The sequence below is a fragment of the Grammomys surdaster genome, unplaced genomic scaffold (assembly GCF_004785775.1).
Source record: "Grammomys surdaster isolate TR1022 unplaced genomic scaffold, NIH_TR_1.0 170, whole genome shotgun sequence".
NCBI classification, from domain to species: Eukaryota; Metazoa; Chordata; class Mammalia; order Rodentia; family Muridae; genus Grammomys; species Grammomys surdaster.
Window position 1 is genome coordinate 23,557,841 of NW_021604618.1, and position 22,537 is coordinate 23,580,377.

Sequence of the window (22,537 nt, forward strand, 5' to 3'; positions counted from 1 at the left end):
GTATGTATGTATGTATGTATGTATGTATGTATGTATGTATGTATGTATGTGTGTGTGTGTGTACCTTGTGTGCAGTTCCTAGAGGACAGAAGAGGGCACTGGGTCCTCTGAGACTAGAGTTACAGAGAGTTGTGAGCTGCCATGTGGGTCCTCCAGTCCTGAAAAAGCAGCCAGTGCTCTTAACCACTGAGCCATCTCTGTAGCCCAAAGCCAGTGTTCTTAATTACCAGTGCACCAGCCCCACAAACCTATTTTTATTTTTTTTTCTGAGACCTAACCTCAGAAAGCCTAGTTAGAAAATAATTTGCGCCGGGCGGTGGTGGTGCACGTCTTTAATCCCAGCACTTGGGAGGCAGAGGCAGGTGGATTTCTGAGTTCGAGAGTTCGAGGCTAGCCTGGTCTACAGAGTGAGTTCCAGGACAGCCAGGGCTACACAGAGAAACGCAGTCTCAAAAAAAAAAAAAAAAAAAACCAAAAAAAAAAAATTGCAGTTATATCTAAAGCTCCCTTATGCTTGGGTATAACTGGGTTTCAGAACAACCAAAGCAAAGGACTTCAGTACTTTCAAGACTTTTCTCCTTATCCTGAGGACTCCCCAAGACATCAGTAACAGCCCAGCCTGGCCTCTAGAAGCAAATTAAAGAAATCTAGTGAAGTGCTTTGTTTTAATTGGCCATCTCCAGATCAGCATGGCTATAACTGTAACAGTGAAGAAGTCAGGATTAGGATATGCCTCTTTCAGCAAGTGTCTTCCCCTTGGTCAGTTTAATGGTCACCCCCATCCAAGCACAAGAATATAATAAGGATCCGAGCCAAGACAAAGAAAATGGGAGGGAAAATGGAGGGTCGTGATTGTTTAAATCAAGTCTATAAAAAAAACAGCCAAAATGAAGTTAAAAAAAATCAGCCGTCATAACCTATTTGACATGCTGTGTCTCCAAGAATTGTGTTGCCAGCCCCACTGACACTATAGGAACTGCACTGAACAGGAGCGATTCTCTCAGAATTGTGAATAACACGGAGGAGGACTTAATGCTATCAGACAGAAGGCACAGATGCCCTGACCCTGATCCATGCTGTTGCTTTCATGTGCTTTCTTGAAGATGTGAATGTGGCCTTTCAACAGTCAGCACACAAGGTGTTGCTAGATGATGACAACCTTCTCCCTCTGTTGCACTTGACAATTGAGTATCACGGAAAGGACCACAAAGGTTTGCTATTCTCTGATTGTTTCCTCTCTGCAACTTCTGGTCTTTATTATCCCTCCACAGAAACTGCGTAATTTCAGACTGTAGAAATCACCTAGTTTATTACTCCAATTTTGTAAAGGTACAAATGTAATTCCAGAAAGGTTGAGGCACTCCAATGTTGTTTTTGAGATGTGTCTATATTTTTCTCTAAGGCACCTCTCAGGAAAAGCTCTCGCAGAGGTCTCCTCCCCTCTGCCATTATTGCCTCAGCGCTGCTTTTCAGCACTACTGAAGTCTCGTATGTGTGTGCGTGTGTGTGTGTGTGTAACTCACCTTCTCTCTCGGGTTCTAATTAACAACGTTATCGTCTTTATGTAACAGATGCCACCCAACCAAGAGAAGTGCCTTCTCGGGAAACATCCCCCCGGGAAGCTCCTTCTTCCGGCTGGGCTGCTCTAGGGCTTTCCTACAAAGTACAGTGGCCACTGCACATTCTCTTCACCCCAGCTGTCTTGGAAAAGTAAGTATTTCTGAGTTTCATCCAAATAAATATTACCCTCCCAAGGGAAACATTATCATCCAAGGGGAAAGTAAGTGAACAAGAGTAGCATTGATAGAAGCAAGCCAGTCGTGCAGCTGGTTTCTACACGAGAAGGCTAGAGGTTGCAGACTCAGGAGCTAAACGAGTGTCTAGTTTGTTTTCTCTTACTGTGAAAAATCAACTGATAAAAAGCAACTTGGGAGGAAAGGGCTTATTTGGTATATATGTCTGGACAGCAGTTCTTCATTGAGAGCAGTCAGTATAGGAATTAAGCAGGAGCAGAGGCAGAAGCTAGAAGAATGCTTCTTACTGGCTTCTTACTGGCTTGCTCTTCAGTTTGCTTCCTTACACATCCCAGATCCATCTCTCCAGGTATGGTATCACCCACAGTGGCTGGGCCCTTCCACATCAATCATCAATCAAAAACATGCTCCACAGATTTGCCCACAGGCAAATCTGATGAAGGCAATTCACATTAGTAAGTGAGGTGACAGCCATGAGACAATATGGAATGGTAAGGACCTGAACAAATTGGAAGGCATATAGCCACTTAGAATCAATTGGACTAGGGCTGGAGAAATAACTCATTTTATAAAGAGAGAACCTGAGTTTGAATCCCCAGAATGCATCTGAAGCTGAGTATGACTATGCCTTGTAATCCTAGCATTTCTATTATGAGATAGGAAGTAGAGACAGAATATCAGTAAGTCCACAAGCCAGTCAGTTTGGCATACACAGAGGCAAACAGCAAAAAGACACTGTCTCAAACAGGGTATAAAGGGAGGTCTGGTTTGATATTTACATGAGTGCCATAGCATATGCCCACTTGCATTCACACACACACACACACAAAATGACACATTTTAAGATTGTTTTTATGTGGGTGTGTGTCTGTACACATGCATGCTGGTGCTCATGGAGACCAGAACTGGAGTTGCATGCAATTGTGAGGCACCCAGTATAGGTACCAGGTACTGAATTCAGCAAGTGATCTTAACCACTGAGCCATCTCTCTAGCCCCAGACTGTGTTTAAGAGAAGTCTGTATATACAGCTTTGGCTGTTCTGGAACTTACTATGTAGACCAGGCTGACCTCAAACTCAGAGATCTGCCTGCCTCTGCTTTCCAAGCCCTGGGATTAAAGGCTTGTACCATCATACCCAGCCCAGACATGTTTCAATTGACAAATAAGCAATTGTAGTTTGTTATTTGTAGACTAATTTGTGGCCTTTGGAATATGAAGACTCAGATGTGATACTAAGTTCTGGCACTTGACTATTCCCAACAGTCCTTAGAAGACCTCCCCTGATTTTTATGATTTACTGTTCATGATGTTAATGTACTTGGGACCCTTATATAAGTTAGGTTTCTGTTGTTGTGGTGAAGAGTACCCAGAAACAAACGGTTTTAGTTTGGCTTGAGCATATAGCATCAAGAAGGAAAGTCAGAGCAGGAACCTGGAGGCAGGAACTGAAGCAGAAATCATGGAGGAGTGCTGCTTTACTGGCTTGTTGTTCATGGCTCATTCAGCTTGTTTTTTTATACTACTTAGAACCACTGCAGAGAGATGGTACTGCACTGTGGGCTGGACCCTACCACATCAGTCATTATCAAGAAAATGCCCCCACAGACTTGCTGAAAGGAGATATTTTCTCAGTTGAGCCTCCTCCTTCACAGATGACCCTAGCTTATATCAATTTTACTACAAATGAACCAGCACAATCCTTTTACCTCCATGGAAAGACAGCCAAGGTAGGGCAAAGGAATGAGGGGGCTAGACCATGATTCAATGTGGACCATCATGTAATGCTTTGATTACAATCCTGTTCCTTGGAATGAACATCTGCCCAGTGCATGGTGGGACAGGATATCCTCAGGAAGGACATGAGAAAAGCACACTGCAACCTGAGACAGGATAAGGAAACCATTCTCACTGTGGTTACAAGAATAAGGAAAAGACCATTTCTTTCAGCCTACCTCTCTCTAGCCTCCTCGTTCTTCCCAGCTCACCTACTGTTTTAGAATATACAGAGGAGTGTAGAATCAGGAAAAGATGAGGCTGATGCAAGGAAAAGATCCTGCAACAGGTTCAGAACTCACAGTCCAGCCAGACAAGATGTACAGACCTGGGTAGAGACTCCAAAGTTTGCCCACTCACAGTCCTTTCACCTCCTTGTTAGATGTGGGTTTTACTTACTATTTAATATTGCTTAAAAAGTAATGCTTTTAATATTTAATAAAATAAACACATTTTAATACTTAAAGTATTTACTATTTTACTATTTTGATAGAATATTCTAATATTTAATATTATCTTACTGTTTAAGACTTTTTAGTATTTAATGTTTTTGTGTGCACATGTGTGATGTATATGGGGGTGTGATGAGTGACTGGCTGCAGGGTTAAAAGGACATTGGATGTCCTCACTCATGCTCCACCTTATTCCCTTGTGACAGGCTCTTACTGAGGCTTAGTTATATTTGGTGTTCCACTGAAATTCATTTTTCTCTGCTATCTAATTTACTGCATAAATACACTATTCTTGTCACTTACTAGAGAGGTGACAGCCCTATGTCTGTTGTGTCAGGAGGGGTTGGAATAAGGTGTGTATCTCAATGATGCTTCTTTTACAGGTACAATGTTGTTTTTAAGTACTTACTGAGTGTGCGCCGTGTCCAAGCTGAACTGCAGCACTGCTGGGCACTCCAGATGCAGCGCAAGCACCTCAAATCTAACCAGACAGACGCAGTCAAGTGGCGCCTAAGAAATCACATGGCTTTCTTGGTAGATAATCTTCAGTACTATCTCCAGGTGCGTTCTGAGCAGTGGATGGAAGAGGTGGGAAAAGGAGCCTAGAAAGCAGAGAAGGGTCTGCTGTTCTATATTTGGTAAAATGCTGCAGATGGAGAAAACTGAGTAGTTCTGTCCCTAGGTATGTGGCTTGGCATTTTAAGTGGAAATAAATGGATAAAGGGAATTAGGATACGTATTAACAATGCACTGATTGCTGACATGACCCTTTGTGTTTTGGAATTCTCAGACACAGCCAACCCTTTGACATTGTGGCGTGACATCATCAATTAAAAAGTTCACATCAAAGAACCATGGAACAACCCCTACCTCCAATGCCTGGCCAAAAAAAAGAAAAAGAAACTTACAATCTTTTGACTAATTTTGTAACTTTTATTGTTCCTTGGCTCTGCATATCCCATACCTTTCCCTTGACTACATGTTGGACAAGTGTGCTCTAAGTCAGTGGAAGGGACGCAGCATGAGTGCATTACACTGGGGTAGGGAAGAGTGATCTGCAGACATTTGAAGCACTGACTGCACTTGCAGAGGACCTAGGTTTGTTTCCTAGCATCCACATGGTGGATCCAACCATCTACAACTCTAATCCCAAATGATCTGACATACTCTTCTGGCATCTGTGGCACCAGGTGTGCATGTGATGCACATACATACACGCAAGAAAAACACATTATTATTATTATTATTATTATTATTATTTGGAATTAACAACTGGGACTGGGAATGTAGGTCAGTTGGTAGAGTACTTCCATGGCATTCAGGAAGGGTTGGAGCTCAGGCACTGCAAAATGTCAGGTGTGGTGGCACCAGCCTGTAATTCTAACATTTCAGAGGTGGAAGCAAGAGGATCAGAAGTTCAAGGTCATTCTTGGCTATGCAATGAGTTTCAGGTCAGCCTGGGCTACATGAGACCCTGTCTCAAAAACAGAAATTATACAACCAGTTCTGTTGACACACAACTGTAACATCCACACTGGGAAGTGTCGGGAAAGAAAATTGCAAAGCCTGAGCTGCAAGACCCTGTATCAAAAGAAACAAATGGCAGGGAAGGTAGTTCAGTGCTACAGCCTTCCCCTGCATACACCGGCCCCAAGCAACACACACACTCTACAAGGCTCAGCACTGAAACATGTCACTGGACAGCCTAAAGTGGTTAGAAGGAAGATGAGGGCTGGTGAGATGGCTCAGTGGGTAAAAGCTCGAGCCACAAAGCCTGATGACCTGGGACCAATCCTGGAAATTTGTCCTTTGCCCTCCACATGTACTCTGTGGCATGAGCAATTCACACGCATATACTAAAAATAAAAGATGAGAAGAACCATAAAATAGAACCCTCAGGATGTGCCAGGTGCTAAAAAAAGTTTTATCTGTTTTATCAGGTAGATGTGCTGGAGTCTCAGTTCTCACAGCTGCTTCATCAGATCAATTCTACAAGGGACTTTGAAAGCATCCGATTGGCGCACGACCACTTCCTAAGCAATTTGCTAGCCCAATCCTTTATTTTGCTGAAGCCTGTAAGTAGGAGTGGTTGTTTGCTTAGCCTAATAGTTCCTGTAGGCTCTTGGAATTGACAAGAAATGAAACTGTTATTCAGCGCATGTTCAATTTCATTCTTACATTTTTGACAACTCAAAGTAAAACAAAAAGACAGTGTTAAAAGGGAACTAGGATGTTAAAGGTGAATAAATATAGGAAAAATATGTTTGACACCCCCACTCCTAAATGACTTAGAGAAATTCAGAAATCTCTCTGACTCTACAGGGAAACAATGGAGTTCACTTTCTTAGAAATCTGTTGGACCAAGATCATCTAAAAATTTGAAAGTTGTTTTCATAGGTACACTGTGCCTGGGTATATGTCCATCACAAGCACACACATTTAGCACTTGTGGCACGCAACACTGACTACATATTGGAATCATCTGTGACCCTGTGAAAAATCTAAGGCCGGAAAACTCTTAAGTCAAACGACTAGTGTCTTAGCACCAATAATTGCAAGCATACAAGCTGGTCCCAATCCCAAGGTGAAAAGTGGGACTCAAATAACCCTATAGTGCTTACACTTTAATCACTGCAGTGAGCAAGTTGTACTATACAGGGCACCAACCATAAATGGTATGGGCTTCTTTGTACTCTGGTATTTGGGGGCTGCTACTTCCTTCACCAAGAAGCAGTAACTTAAGCAGCTGCCACTCTAAAATACAGTGGTAGGCACTGTGCTTGCATGGCATGGGTCTATCCTTGAGGAAAAGCACATCAGAACAACAAGTCATCATAATTGAAGTCTTTTATTGAGTGCTTACTGTATGCAAGGCACTGGGGATACAAAGAGGTATAAGTCATGGCTCTGCCCTTAAGGAGCTCACAATCTAGTTGGAAACAAGACATGTACATACAGAAGTCAGCAACAGCACAGGTGGCCCAGACAATCACCAATGAACAACACAGACACTACAGCAGAAGAAGGCTGGAGATCATTAAAGACTGCAGTGGGAAAGGAGCATTTCACAGAGAATGGGGCTTGAACTGTTACTAAAGAGAAGAGAGAAAATCCCCGGGAACAACACTCAGAGCTCAAAGACAAGAGCATACTCAGTGGGTCTAAGAAATGGTGAGTTAATGGTGACTAGAGCAGAGCTTTTGTCCAGGGAGTCAGAGAAGCCAGCCGTCCTAAGAAGGGATTCTGTATGTTGCTTGGGAGGGCCAGACAGCTTTGAAGGTTGTGGTGTGTCTGCTGAGATCAGACATGGGAGGTAAGCTGTTAAAAACTTTTCTCAGAGATTTCTTCATTTCTTAACGCCAGCTATATTTTTGGGTAGGTGTTTCACTGTCTGAATGAAATCCTAGATCTCTGTCACAGTTTTTGTTCACTGGTCAGTCAGAACCTGGGTCCACTGGATGAGCGTGGAGCTGCCCAGCTGAGCATTCTCGTGAAGGTGAGTCTGCCTAGCCACTGAAAATACATACCTCCATCCCCACCTATGGAGCGAGCAGTGTTTGCTCCGGGTCAGTAAAGCATTTTCCAGAACAGACACAGAAATGACAAGATAAAAAGGTAAAAGTGCTGGTATCAGTGGGTTTTGATGATTATAATGTGCTGCCTCACAGTGTTCAGAAATAGTTCAGCCCTGAATAGTTTATTCAGCCCACCAAGTATGCATTGGCTTTGTGCTCATTTTCTCACATCCCACTTCCTTCCCTGAACCAGCCTCCTATCTCACTTGTAATTATAATCTCAGACTATATTTATCTCCTTGTAACAAAGCAAGCTCACTGCAATCCCAGTATGTGATGGAATACATTAATCTTAAACGAGCTGTTAAAGTTCCTACTAATAAGAAAATACTTTCATGGGAGTCATGCATTTCACGGACATGGTACTAAGAAGTCAAAGTCATTTTAGTAGCTGATAGAAATGGAAATATGGGAAGGGCCAGGTGGTCCTGCAAACATTTAAGCAAAGCTTTTCCAAAGACCCCCCAGGCACCCAGCACTCTTCATGGTCACTGACAGCTTGGGTCTCTCAACAGGGGTTTAGTCGCCAGTCTTCACTCCTGTTCAAGATTCTTTCCAGTGTTCGGAATCACCAGATCAACTCAGATTTGGCTCAATTACTGCTCCGGCTAGACTATAACAAATATTACACCCAGGCTGGTGGGACTCTGGGCAGGTAGGAACAATCCATGGGGCACTTACTAGGTTTGGAGGAGGGGGTTAATGAACTATAGAAGACCAAAGTGCAACGCTGCCATCATCTCCAGATTGCCCTCATTTTATAAAGGGGGGGAGGGGTGTGGGAGCAGGGTGATCATATTCCATTATTTTATTAGAATTTATTTTCTAGTGAGATTCATCAGCATAGTAAAATACTATAACTGAGGTAAGTTCTGTGTTAGGTTATGCACTGCTATGTTCTAGGGGGCGGGCAGTCTGGCTTCCACAGCCTGTTCTGACATGTACTAGCAGCAGTGCAGCTGTGGTACAGCTGTGGTGCAGCTGTGGTGCAGCTGTGGTTCCGTGCTTCACTGGCCACTGCTCTCTCTTCTCAACTCCTTAGATCTAATACTGATATCCAGTGGGACAGCTTCTTAAGAGAGCTGTGTTGTTGTCGTGGTGTTAGCTTTTCTCAGATTGCCATGCTTCTTTGGAAGGCATGACATTTTAATGAAACTCTTTTTTTTTCTTTTATAGTTTTGGGATGTGAAAACTCTGGTTCATAAAATGAAGTAACAGTCAGCCCTACCACGTTCTGATGTCTGTAACAAATCTCTCTAGTCATTCATCAAATGCCTACAGACTGCTGAAAGGGTCTTAGAAGTTCAGAGGTATAAATCTTTCCTACCATTCCTGTAGGGGAACTGGGGTCTGATATCCCTCTGCTGACCACACGAAGGCTTTGATCCTTTACACTAAGACATCTGTTGAGTGGGTTCATTTGTGGTTTATTAACAGTGGTTTATTGAACATTTACTGTATTCCTATGGAAGATAACCACAGTAAACAATGGGGACTGATAGAATATTTTTAGGCTTGGCTCTTTTGTAAGAAAGGAATCGTGCTTATGCGTAGGTAAGCTTCTATTTGTTATCACCAAATTAGAAAAGCCTTTAGACAAGCTGCGGGCTTTTCCTTTTTCTGTACCTTATAATTTGTCCTACCCAGAAATTTAAAATTTGAGTATCCTTTATCTGAAGAATTTAAAGATGATAGAGGTCAAATTGTTCAGATTTTAGAAACTGAAAACTGCAACCCAGTTTTCCCACCTTAGACCTGCCACAGGAGTTAAGGTTTTATGGTCAGACAGCCTAGCCACCACTGGCTATAACAAACGTTAGTACGTTCTCATCAGCATAAACAAAAGGAACACTTCACTGACATGCCTTCCCTTCAAGCTGGACAAGAACACAGCATTCGGGCCTCAGTTTGTAGTCACTTAATCCTCTCTTCATCTACATTGTCTTCTGCCCACCATGAAAGCCTGAGCCCCGTACTTGTCAACTGGAGAGGATCGACCCCTTCCACTGTTACCTCTAAAAGCAGGGCTTAGCAGATAACAGCCTGCTGCTTGTTTTTGTAAATAAAGTATTATTCAAACAACCACACATATTCATTTACCTATTGTCTATGATTGCTTTCATCTCACAGCAAGACAAGAAGTTGAGACAGACAAGTGACCACAAAGCCTAAAAGTATTTACTATTTGGCTCTATAGAAATAAGACAGCCTTCACTTAGAGAATGAGAAGTCATTCGTTATCAGGGGTTATGATGATGAGTGTGAGGAAGGAATAGCTTCCAACTGTGTGACAACTTATTTTACTGAGAACTGTCTCAGCAAATAGTCACTGTCCATTCAACAACTGGTCATGTTCATGTTCCCAGTAGCAGGTCATCTGTTAATAAACTCCTGATACCCAGAGCTGTCCCTAGTCCCACTCAACTTTAGAACTACGTACTGTTCATCTAGGCACCTACTTTAAACTGCGTTTTTGGAAGCGTAACATTTTAGGTAGCCTGGGATAACATTTTGACATTGATAGTGGTGCCACAGAATAAAGTTCATTCCTCTATTTTTATCTTCCCTTGTTTGCTTTACTGCTAAAGTGGCAAGCCTGCTGAAAAAAACTTCAGAGAAGATCCTGTGTTTACCATGTTCTGAGATTTTAAGCTCAAAGAAACAGATGAAGACATCCCAGTTACTACAACCAAAGAGATTCAACATTTATTTTATCATAAAAGTCCAGCAAATAAAACTATGTACAAGGTCCATGCAAAGAATACAGTTACACACAAGACACACTTAAAACCTGATTAAAACACAATCTCCACAATAGCAGGGAATAAAACCAGTAAAACCAAGTATCTTTAGTGAGAAACATAATCATGTTTATATTTTGGATGCTGCTTGAATCCAATTCTCTCCCCAACAATGAGGCACTGGATCACCCATTCTTGTGAAACCACAGGCAGTTGCAAGGCTTCAGCACACTTGAGCACCGAGGCTGGGCATGAGGGGTCTGTCACCACCACATCAAATACCCCTAAAGCAATGTCTGCAAAAAGTAGAGGGAAGTGAATGAGGAAAGAACAGTTTAGCTTCTAGTAAAAAGAGACAGGTGTGCCTTCTAACCAGTATTCCCTACTCAGCCACACCAAAGCCCTCTACTCCAGATACTGTATGTTCACAATCTAAAATACAAGTTGTAATCACCACTTCTGACCTTGTAGAACATTGAATGGAAATGCCACTGGAGACTATAGAAGCCTGAATATCATTATCCTTCACTTACATCATATCCCTTTTGAAGGTGGGACTTATCTTAAAAATGAGGGCAGAATTGGAATACACAGGCTAACAGGTATGAGTCTAAGAACATCCCTGGAATGACTATGAAACACACAGGCTTTCCAGTACCTTTGTTATGGGCACTTGAATGGTGCTGCTTCACCGAGGCTGCCCCTCCTGTCATGAGGATCTCAGACCAGAGCTCCAAGAAGTTCTGTTGTTGATCTGACACCAAGAGGACCTTCAGATTCTGGAAAGGGTTTTCACGGGGTTGCCTGTGAAAGAGTTGGAGACGGTGTTTGGGAACTGGAAACTTAGTATGGCCCATCATATCTAACAATTAGCTCTGCAAAGGGAGTCCTTCATGTCTGCATGCTTTTTTTTTGTTTTGTTTTGTTTGTTTTGTTTGTTTTTCGAGACAGGGTTTCTCTGTGTAGCCCTGGCTGTCCTGGAACTCACTCTGTAGACCAGGCTAGCCTTGAACTCTCGAACTCAGAAATCCACCTGCCTCTGCCTCCCAAGTGCTGGGATTAAAGGTGTGCGCCACCACCACCCGGCCCGTCTGCATGCTTTCTTAAGCCATGTACTGAACATGCTCTGCCTCTCTTCTGAATAAGGTATACATTCTAGGATCCCAGACTTTGCTAGTAAACAAATCAAGTTAGTCCCCTCCCCTCTCTCTTTTTTTTTTTTTTTTTTTAAAGATTTATTTATTTATTTTATTATGAGTACACTGTAGCTGTCTTTGGACACACCAGAAGAGGGCATCCGATCTCATTATGGATGGTTGTGAGCCACCATGTGGTTGCTGGGATTTGAACTCAGGACCTCTGGAAGAGCAGTCAGTGCTCTTAACCGCTGAGCCATCTCTCCAGCCCCGCCTCCCCTCTCTCTTAAAGTTTAATAGTTGAAACTTAATTGTAATTTCAATGCTTCCCGTAATGGAGAACACTGACCACATACACTAATCTTTCCACACACAGAAGGTTCCCAACCAATGTAAAATGAGGCTCTGGCAGTAAAGTACTTTAACTGCTGAAATTATTTCAAATTCATTCTTAGTCTACAGACATTCCAGTTTCTAGTAACACTTCAATTTCTCAACTAGACTTTCTTCCCAAAATGCTAGTCTTCCTGTCTTCTCAGCTCTATATGGGCTCCCAAACACTCACCAATCCAGAATTCTTTGCTCCTCAAGGCTATACCCAGCAGGCAGCAGATAATTACGGTAGTTTTGAAGCTGGTTGGCATGGCAACTGTCATGGACCCAGACATGAGACACGCAAGGAATGCCACTGGCAAGGCACAGGAAGTACTTGCGGGTTCGACAGTGCTGGTCCGCAATTAGGAGACACTGGTAGGCTGTGTTACACTAAAAGAAAAGAAGCCCGACTGACTGGTCTGGTGGTTTCTAGGAAAACCTTTCCTGATTAGCTGCACCTAATGAGCCCTTGAGAACAGATGTAGACTTCCAATTGGTATCAAAAATACTAAATAATCTGTGTTTGTACTTAAAATTGCATTGGCTCACTGAGAAGCCCAAACTGCTTCCTGTGACAGTTTCCTTGTCTCACCTACATCTTTTGGAAGGCAAACCACACCCAGTTCCTGACCTTCCAGGCTAAGGAAACACCACTACCAATACTAGCTTTACTACATAAGTTCAATCTGTGTGCTGTCTCTACAGAGCCACTACCACCTAACACAAACTCTAGCTTCTCTTCCTTGTGTACAATGAAAATGCTGGGCTGGAGTAGTAGTAGCACAGTGGCACAGTACCCTGGACTTCAGCCACCCAAACCCCTCTGGGGCCTTTTCCCAATACAGAAAGAGAGTAGCCACAAAATAAAGTCCTCACCTGGGCTTCATTGAAGTCTTCAAGGATATACCCAGCTCCTGCTCGAAGCTGGCATTCTGTATACTGCTTGTTGAAAGGAGGAATTTCTAAAAACTCTGTATGCATAACAAAAAAAATTTTTATATTATAAAATTTAAATAATGGCTTCCTAGGTGCTACTTTAATGTCTATTTGTAACTGCTTCCTCTTCTATTCTTCAGCTACTGGTGATTAGACAGACAGAAATTCACTAATATATCTGAGGAACTGAACAGCCTGCATCACTCTGATTTTTCTGGACTATTCCAAGCAACAAACACCTATGTACAACTGTCTTGTGAAGTCTGGTTTCAAGGGCTAAGCTGTTAAAGCAACACTGGAAAAGCAAAAAAGTCTGCAAACCATCTTTGCTGTAATGCCAGACTGCTGCATGGAACTCAAGGGAATCCCAATACTGAGGTCAGGCTGGGTCACTGCTTTTTCTTCCACTGTACATATCTCAATTCTGTTTGACAAACCACACGTACTATACTTTTTCTCAAAACCCAGCCGCCCATCACCAGAACATCTCAGATAGGCACCTTCCAAACATTATAAATGTCAGTGCAGTTCCCAGATGACTTTTCCCATGCCCTGTACATGTTTGAATGGCTGTAACTAGTGAGTAGTTCTCATACAGCTTCAGTATACCATTTTATGACAGTCACATTTTCCTCATTTTAATTCCTTCTCACAAGACTCAACATGAGTCAGAACTCTAACTTACAAAACAATCTAGTTCTCAAGCTTGGACAGAAACCTGGAGACTATTGTCACTCACTGTATATGTCTGATCTACACATTCTCCTACACCACATATTTGTCAGACCTCTGAAATACATTCTACCACCTGACCACAGACTTCACCTAGATATAAATTAATATATGTGGCATACAGACTTACTTTAATGAGAGGTCCAAGAATTGAAAGGGCCTAGAAACTAATTCTTCCCAAACTATCTTGGGACACTGGATAAGAAAGAACTCTCCTGGTTCCTTTCTTATACTCAGAACGAAATGTATCCTCCATGTGGGTTTTCTTAAATAGATGCTAGAGCATAAATGGGGAAGGTGGCCAAACACCAGGAACCTGCTGGATCTGGATAGTTCTAGGAAGGTAAAGCCAGCACTTTGTTCTAATTCCAAGTCTGCCATTGTTGAAGCCGTTTAACCCTGATAGAATGACAGATTTTTATCATTGATTTTATGTAAGAAGAAGGGAACTCTCCCTAGGCTGCCAAGCCTGGTGACCTGAGTTTGATCCCCTGGGACCTCTTACTTTAGGAAGAAGAATAACACTTCTAAATTGTCTCATTACTACCATACATATGCACACATACATATACATCCATACATAAATCTATAGAGTGTACACATGGATCTATGTAGTGTGTAAATCAACAAAAAGATAAATATTTCTCAGCTGCCTACCAAGACTATCTTGAGAACTATTCACTGAGAACAATTTTGTGAAATATGGTACAAGTTAATTTTACTTACGTAACCAGAATCGCAGTTACCACCTGTCTGGTGCACTGTTCTACCTGAACGAAAGAACCATCCCTTCACACAAAGTAAATGGAAAGAACGAATAGGTCAGCACCCCTGGGGACTCACCCTCCTCTTCTTCGCTGCTTCCTGTAGGACCATCTAGCAGCTTAGAGCGGCTGGCCAGCTTGTCACTGGTTGTAGCCATGGTGAGGAGAAAGGCATAGCCCAGAAACAAGGTCTTGTTGAGGGGCAAAGGCCCTCTTGGCTCTTCCAGGACAGAAGGCTCACCTGTGTTGTCTCCAGTCTCACAGGGGCTCACAAACTCTGCTGCCCCCACTGTCCCTGGGAAGAACAAAGCAGAGTTACCAAACGATGCACACAGATCACTACCTGGACAAAGGCCTAGCACCAAGCGTGACCAGATAGGCCATGTCCTAGTAAGCTTTGTCTAAGCTATGACCCAAAACTCTAAATGGCCAACAACCTAGGACCAAATTTACAACGAAGACAAAATAACATTTAAATCTGACGTGACCATTACAGTGGGCAGTCTGTTGTTTCATATATGGAAATGAACTGGTACTATTTCTATAACATCAAATTCTAAGGCCACCTGAAATCAAAGGTGGATCTAGAACAAAAATGTAGTGTTTGGAAGTCTTCAACCACGTTCATTGCCTAGGTCTCTAACATTTTGAAGCAATCTTCAAAGAGTAACGAAAAAAAAACAACTTTTCATTGCTGCCGAGAACTGTCCCAATCAGATTCTCCCACTGTGCCTTAGGCTCTCACCAGAACAGTGCCAAATACTTGGTGATAGTCTTTATGTGGAGGTGAAGCCACAACAAAATACCCCGAACACCCAGCTGTCAACACCTGGGAAGGTAAGTGAGCCTCCATTCCAGAACACCCATGCTAAGATGTGCCCCAGTAAGTCCTCCAGAAGGAAATGGATACCTACTGAAGCTGAATCAGGTTCACTAGGAGGCTAAGATGACAGCAGGTCATGCATGCCTCCTAAAATAAAACCAGGATCAGGAACAGTCAGAGGCCATAATACTATGCATTTGACACTGGACTAAAGGGTCAAGTCTACCTGAATTTGAGATCTGGCTTAATCTGTCACATTGAGAAAGTTACCTAACTTTTCTGTCTTAAGACTCTTAAAAATATACAAAGAGAATTCTAGCACATATGCTTTAAGAGATTATATAAGGGAGTATGAGTGAAAATATTTAGGCTTCATGCCTAACCCAGTAAATATTTAAAAAAGGTTAGCTATTACTGTTTTTAAATAACCTTAAATACACGGCGGTGGTATTAGGTGGGTAAGCAGATGACACAACTCCAACAGGAAAAACAAAGAGCTGGGGCTGGGAATATGGGGTGCTGTTACGGTGCCAGCCTGAGAGACCCTGTACAAAAGAGACAAGGCTTTACCTCTATCTGCAGAAGCCACCGTGGCCAGGTCGGGGCCACCACAGACACTTGAACAACTGACTCAATTTTCTTCACAATGAATAGGAGTGACTGAAAGCGATGGGCAGGACAAAGGGAAGATACAGGCTGAAGCACAACCTTTCTATAGGAAGCTTGAGAAAGTTTAAACACAAGATAATTGGGCGCCGGGGGCGGCGGGCGCCCGGGAGGGAAGGTAGTAGAAACAAAGTCTACCAAGAAGCAGGAGATGGCAGAGGATAAAACCTAAGTTTTATCCATTTTGAGTCTACGTAAACTTACATACTTATATTCCCCAAAGAGCCCACACAGAGTCTGTCTGTGATCAAGTCTTGCCCTCCTGCTGGGCTCTGAAGAGAGGACAAGGAATGTAGCTTATGCCAGAATAACCTATACACTTGTAGGCACCAGTCTGTGACATCACCGTGTACCAGGCTCCCATCTTACCAGGTTTCCCAGGGGCAGACTTTCGGCCTCGCTTAGCAGGGGACCGTTCCTCTTCAGAAGTCGTAAGTTTCCTTTTGCCTGACGGAACTCCCGTGGAAGCTCGGGGACTCTCTGTGGTTTTACGTGTGGGCGTTGTGCTGCTGCTACTGGAGGCAGTGGGGGTGGCTGGGGAGCTGATATTACTGCGCCGTTTCCGCTTTCCTTCCACCAAATTGTCTGATGAGTGAGCAAAGGCTAGTAAGATCAGGCTAAGAACTGAAACCTGACATGGATAGTTCTGTGCTTTCTGCAACCTCTCCCAACCAAGAAGCCTCCTTCTAAAGCCACACATTTTATGTTCCAACACTGCCATGACTGAGATATATTTGCTCCCCTATAGAAGGAGAAAGGCTGGAAAAGCCCTAGAGACTTCTTATTTGGTATTTGGAAGGGGGAAAAGTATGGCAGTAACTCTAGGAAATGACATTCATTACTATCCACTAAACCACACAAAGGAGTCAGGCAATCACTCCTAACTACTCTATAAACCATAGCTCCCTTTAAGCAAAGCATGGATCCATAGGCAGTTGTTCAGGAAAGTCTCACCTAAGCTGATATCTGCTGCCTTTGTGAGCGGTGTGACAGCCTCATAGGGGCCAAGGCCATACTGCTCTCTCAGTCTGTTTCCTTGCTCCAAGGACAGAATGACTGCCATTCGTTTATACCACTTCCTTTGGCCTTCTTTTTCAATGCTGTAATACAGCTCCCCAGACTCCTTCCTGTGTCCTTTCACCACTCCTGGAAATGATATTATAAAAGATAGCAAAACTGTAGGCTGCTTAGCACACTCTCAGAAGGGTTCTACCAAAGCAGGCCTGAGGCAGGGAACACAAAGAGCCATCAACCATGGGCTGAACTTGGCTGTCCATCCCAAATGGTTTACAACACTCGGGATATATGTAGTTTTAATACACTAAGATTAGACAAGGTCTTCTGAGAGAAAGAAGTCTTTAGTTATAAAATAAAGCTTCCCAACGCTTGACTTAGGAATTACTAGTGGCTCAAATGAATCTCCTGAAGTGAATGGCATGGTTGCTTAATGATCCTACAGGGATCTCCTGAGCCTTCCCGTTGTGGTTCCTTTGAAGAATGAGAGATAGTCCTAGGTTACAGGTGAAAATGACAGTTCTAAGAAATCATGTACATCCTTATCTACTGTACAACAAAATCAGGATGGAGAGAGCAAAGAACGGGGACACAGACCCTGCTTCCCTGCCCTCCTCCACCTTGCTGCTCTTACCCTGATCCACAGCTACAGACAAGCCTTTAGGTTAGGAGCACAATACATGGCTGAGTTCGAACTCAATCAACCCGAGTTTAGGCCTAGTTCTGTTATGTAAGGATTAGTTAGGCAAGATCTATTTCCAATTCTATGAAAAAAGGAAAAAAAAAAACAACTAAAACCCACACTCTTTTCTACCAACCAATAAACATATATCTCACACACAACATAAAAATGGCACACACGTCACTACTGATATTTTTTGTTCTGATAAACAGAAAGGTACACATCATTGTCCATTAGCTTGTCTTCAGTGAAGGGCTAAGGGCCCTAGCTATCTGCCAGGGAAAAGCAAGGAGGAGGAAGCAAGTCTTAGTGCTCCTGCTGGGCCACACAATCCATTCCATTACTCAGCTTTCTCGTCTCCTAAACCTATCACCAAACCAAATCCTAAAGATCACCTCAGACTGACACGTGCCCAAAGCCAGGAGGACACTCACTAAGGAACAGCTACTACAACTAGAAGCAGTGTGCTACTGACACTGGTAAATAGCCTCAACAAGTGGAATGCCGAATCCGTATCCCATGATGCACACTTACTGCTGATACCAATCTACCTTGAAAGAGCCAAAGGTCAACCTCTAACATGGCTTCATACCAGATGAATACAATACATACAAACCATGAGCTACCAGTTTCATGTACTGCTACGTAATGCCACACATCCAATGATGTTATCTAGTGTTACAAGGTAAAGTGGCCCCAAAGCACCAAAACAAGGGAGCAAAAACCAGATACTTGGATAACCCTAGAACAAGAAAGCCTGGAAGCTCCCAACAGAAAAGCTTGTTCTCCCATTCTACCCATGTTCAACACAATATCCAGAAAGGATATTTCTAAATGACATCAACACCATATAGCTAAAAGCTATATTCACAGAATTAACATATGAAAAAGTAAAAGCACACATGAATACCTCACCATTGCCCACACTGGCTATTACAAAAAGAAGGGCAGTGACCTAAGACTCCCTGAAAAAAAAACAAAACAAGGGCATCATTCTTCAAATAAGAGCATGACATACAGTGTGCTGAGTTAACAAACTCTTCCTAAATTAAAATATCTCAGTACACCTCCAATCTCTGGCTAAATTCTTATCAATGCAGTCAGTGAGCTTAAAAGTCAGAGGTGAAGCCTGGCATAGTAGCACACACCTTTAACCCCAGGACTCGGTAGGCAGAGGCAGGGGGATCTCTGTTAGCTTGAGGCCAGCCTGCTCTACAATGCAAGTTCCAGGACAGCCAGGGCATAAAAGGCGGGAGTGAAAGAAGACAGAATACAAAGAGGAAACACTAATGTTTAAGTGGGTAGACCTGGAAAGTACCACCTTACCTAGTGATAAAGGCATCCCCAGTGATGTACAGTGATGGCAGCCTCCCTCAGCCCCATCTATGATACGATAGGAAGGGCTCTTTACAATGAATTCAAACAAAATCGTAACTCCAGTCTAATGTGAAAACATCAGACCTGATCTGAGAGGCCATTCTATAAAATAGCTATTACCCCTCAAAACTGTCAAGGTCATGGAAAAACAAAAGACAGAAATTGCCACAAACCAGAGGAGACCAAACGAAACATGATGACTAAATGTAATGTGGTATCCTTGATTGGATCCTGAAACAGAGAAAGGACATTATAGAAAAGATGGTAAAATCCAAATAAAGTTTGGAGTTTAGTTAACAGTTAGGAATTGAGATTGGCTTCTTGGTTCTTACAACAATATCAGAGTAATATAGGACACTGCGGATACGGATGCCTGGCGAGGAGGTCGCAGATCCTCTACCCCAACACCATTCTGTACTTGGTAACGTTTCCTTTAATTCTCTAACTATTCCAAAATACGCTTACTAAAAACCAAACTACAAATAGTCAGTGGCAAGAGTAAGCAATGTAATAGGAATGGCATCTCTGACTTGTGAGATCCAGAGAAACAGACAGGCTGGGGGAAGACAAGACTGTCTTGGTAACTGCTGACAAGATGGACCAGCAGACACAGTACAGCTGTAGGGACTCTGCTTGTTTTATTACCTGCACTGAAATACTCGTCTTCTGAGAGGGCTGTCACTTCAGTGTCCAGGGGGATGGGGTCACACAGGAGAATGTCTTTGCCCAACACATCACATTCATACCCATCATCAAAGAGCAGCTTATACTTCCCAGCTCCGACATCTCGGGTGATTTTCCCAGAGTAAAAGTAGCCATTGGATGACCACTTGGCTACAACACGGAGCCCCACAAAGCTGTTTCCTGAAGATGAGGAATCCAAGCCGTCAGAGGAACCAGTAGCAGCCTGAAAAGGAATCTCTGGAGAATCACTCCGCCGCAAAGCACTAGAACTGGCATCTGTCCGTTTGGTAGAGTCTGGCACACGGGGCATAATTCGGGTGAAGGACTTGTCATCTGGTGACATGCTAGGTGAAATGTCTTCTATGCCCAATGGGCCAGATGCAACTGTTTCTCTAAAGACAAGAGGAGGAAGTGAGAACAAGGCAGGACCTACCTTCCCACTCTCTTCCCTACAGAACTCTTGCCCGTTCGTTATGAACCCATCGCAGGCATGAGCCCCGTCTCTCAGGGGTTCAGGCAGCAGTGTGGGCCTCCTCTCCCTCTCGTACCCTACACACTCTGTTCTCCTCTTCCCTCTACTCCTATTTTTTCAACACTACCCAAGTACCTGGTTCCAGTGGTCCGAGAAGGTGGGCGGCCCCTTCGCCCACGCCCACGAGGTGTGACTGGAGCCTTCCCTCCTTGTCTGACACCAAGGCCTGCATCACCATCTTCCTCACACACTGGTGCCCCTGCCTGACTGATCCCTTTTCTAGGACTAGAGAATGAAGACAGGTTAGTTTGACAGCAGCTGTTGATGAATGCATGCTTTAACATCTCCCCAGAACCTTCCAACTATATGTCAGGCTACATGTGCTGCTCCTTCAGAGCAACAGGAAGCTGGCTCACACCCATCAAAATCATCAACAAAACCTCAGCCGGGGAGCAAGGGAGGATGGGATAAAAGGACTTTTTCCTGTATGAATGTCTACTCCCTCCTGACATAGCTTCCTGCTGCTACTATTTGAAATGCCACACCCATTTCTGCCCAACCTTCTATTCTACTTCAGACTCTGGATACCCACAGAGCAAAATCCAAGGACAAAATCCAAGGGCACAGAGCGCAGTGGGGCCTATTCCAAATCTGTACTCCCAACCAAACTATGGATAAGCTGCAGAACATAGGGATGGCAGGAGAATGTACCCAGCATTCCCAACATCCCCTAAAGGGCTTCTTTGCCCACAAGGGAGGAAAAGGCACTGATTTCTCCAGCTCAAGGTGGGGCACACCCCAATATTTCTTCTCATGTGATATTAAAACATTAGCAGCCCTGCCCCTGCTGGGTTCTCTCTGGAGAACCTGTCTGCACCTCAGTTTTCCTGGGCCTCCTCGGGAACTGGGTAAGGCAAAATCTGCAGGTTCTGTCCCACTGGTTTTTCCTTTGAGTGGCCCAGCTCCTCGCCCTGAGCTGCCACTGCTGTGTATGGCTGAGAGACTTGTTCCACTGGATGTGTGGTGTGAGCTGGAAGCTTTGGAAGAGAAGGAGCTGATGTCCCCCAGGTCCCCAGAGGAACCTCCAGTCTGTGAAGGGGAAACTTCTGTTTCACATTCCTGACATTCTACGATTGGTTCTTCAGTCTCCTGAAGGGAAGAAACAGATAGGGAAGCTAAAAGAAAGCACACTAACAGAAAGCTAAGGTGATGGCTGAGAAATCTTAGAGACAGCAGGAAATGTCACATCAGCCAGGTGGGAATCGGGAAGGAACTTTCTGAAGCAATGGAACTATTCTATATCTGTTTTGAGCCATGGCTACATAAATTTTTTTCAAGCATAGCCAGTATGATGGCACACATCTTTAATCCTAGGAGGCAGAGGCAGGTAAACTCTGAGTTTGAGGCTAGCCTGATCCATATATCAATTTCAGTCTAGCCAGGGTTATACAGTGAAACCCTGACTCAAAATTAAGTAAATAAATATTGTTTTTAAACTTGTTCAAAGCTATTGAACCAAACACTTAACATGTAACATGTAGTGAAACACTAAGAAGAAAGAACCCTTTCTATGTCACATGAAATGATCTCTCTTGGGAAAGCTCTTAAGCACAGGCTACTAGCAAGGACTTTAGCCCAGAGGGCAGAAGCCACTTCCCTGTGGAGAGAACGACAGAGGTCACTGAGAGGAGTGGGCAGGAGCCATTCTGGGCACATCAGTAACATTAGTTCCTTGATAAGTGAGCGAGGAAACAAAATTATAAGCAAAAATAACTAAAATTGGTTTGTAAAAATGAAAACAAAACCATTATCAGAGCCAAGGATGTCGTTTCGTGGGAGAGTACTGAGTTTACAGTTCTGAACTCTATCCGGCATGGGCAGAGGGCCTCACATAATGGAAGTACATGCTGAGTGCAGTCACACACCTTTCATCCCAGCACTGGGAAGCAGATGCAGGCAGATCTCTATGAGTTTGAACTCATAGAGAGTCCAGCCTGGACTACATTTCAAGACGGCCATGGCTTCATAATGAGACCCTGTCTCAGATGATGATGATGATGATGATGAATTTTTGATAAGTACAAACCACTAGAATATCAAGCTGGCTAGCTCAGTGGTAAGCCAGCTAGTGAGACTGAAGCCCAGGCATGGTACAACAGTGGTCTAGGACCAAGACACAGCATCCTCAACAGGCACAGCATAAGGAAATAGGCATACATGACACAATTTTGTCTTCCTCATCTAAAATGTTTACAGAGCCATCATGCTAACTGACAGGATGTGGAGAAAGAAGACCCTCCTGTCACCAGCCCCAGCCTCTCCACAGAGACATTATGTACCACACATATTTATGTAATACTACGAAAAGGTAAACAAATGGTTGTTTTTGACTTCTCCCTTTTGGAAAATTTCTCCTTTGAGAATTTATAGTTTGAAGGAGGGCAAGGATAGACAGCAAAATGTCTCATATGATGCTTCATGACCCAAGTCTGATAGCCCAGAGCCATACGATGCGAGGAGAGCCGTCTCTGAAAGCTGTCACACACGGGCCACCGTACACACACACCCACATGAATACA

At 43.4% G+C, this 22,537-nt stretch overlaps 2 protein-coding genes across 6 annotated transcripts in view; one reads left to right on the plus strand and one right to left on the minus strand.

Moving 5' to 3' along the window:
• Nucleotides 1-12,946, plus strand: part of Tubgcp4 (tubulin gamma complex associated protein 4) — a 31,090-nt gene extending 18,144 nt beyond the window's left edge. The window contains exons 12-19 of one of the 4 annotated variants that reach the window (XR_003711354.1): nt 1,104-1,211; nt 1,572-1,710; nt 4,365-4,542; nt 5,922-6,056; nt 7,361-7,477; nt 8,072-8,211; nt 8,733-8,866; nt 10,145-10,753. Coding sequence is in view for 2 of the 4 variants with exons in the window: in XM_028766930.1 (XP_028622763.1) it covers nt 1,104-1,211; nt 1,572-1,710; nt 4,365-4,542; nt 5,922-6,056; nt 7,361-7,477; nt 8,072-8,211; nt 8,733-8,745 (830 nt within the window). In the remaining 2 variants the exon portion in view is untranslated. Of the gene's footprint in view, nt 1-1,103; nt 1,212-1,571; nt 1,711-4,364; nt 4,543-4,771; nt 5,195-5,921; nt 6,057-7,360; nt 7,478-8,071; nt 8,212-8,732; nt 9,652-10,144; nt 10,754-12,884 lie in introns of those variants that run through there. The other 3 variants (XR_003711355.1, XM_028766930.1, XM_028766931.1) reach the window with 3 other exon arrangements.
• The window catches only part of Tp53bp1 (tumor protein p53 binding protein 1), a 73,515-nt gene continuing 57,788 nt past the window's right edge, over nt 6,811-22,537 (minus strand). For both annotated transcript variants that reach the window (XM_028766928.1, XM_028766929.1), the window contains 10 exons: nt 20,836-21,107; nt 20,094-20,243; nt 19,448-19,878; nt 16,684-16,875; nt 16,099-16,314; nt 14,320-14,535; nt 12,685-12,779; nt 11,999-12,198; nt 10,956-11,101; nt 6,811-10,593 (listed from right to left, as the gene is read on the minus strand). In XM_028766928.1, coding sequence (XP_028622761.1) covers nt 10,406-10,593; nt 10,956-11,101; nt 11,999-12,198; nt 12,685-12,779; nt 14,320-14,535; nt 16,099-16,314; nt 16,684-16,875; nt 19,448-19,878; nt 20,094-20,243; nt 20,836-21,107 — 2,106 coding nt within the window. In that variant the 3' untranslated portion in view covers nt 6,811-10,405. The remainder of the gene's footprint in view (nt 10,594-10,955; nt 11,102-11,998; nt 12,199-12,684; nt 12,780-14,319; nt 14,536-16,098; nt 16,315-16,683; nt 16,876-19,447; nt 19,879-20,093; nt 20,244-20,835; nt 21,108-22,537) is intronic.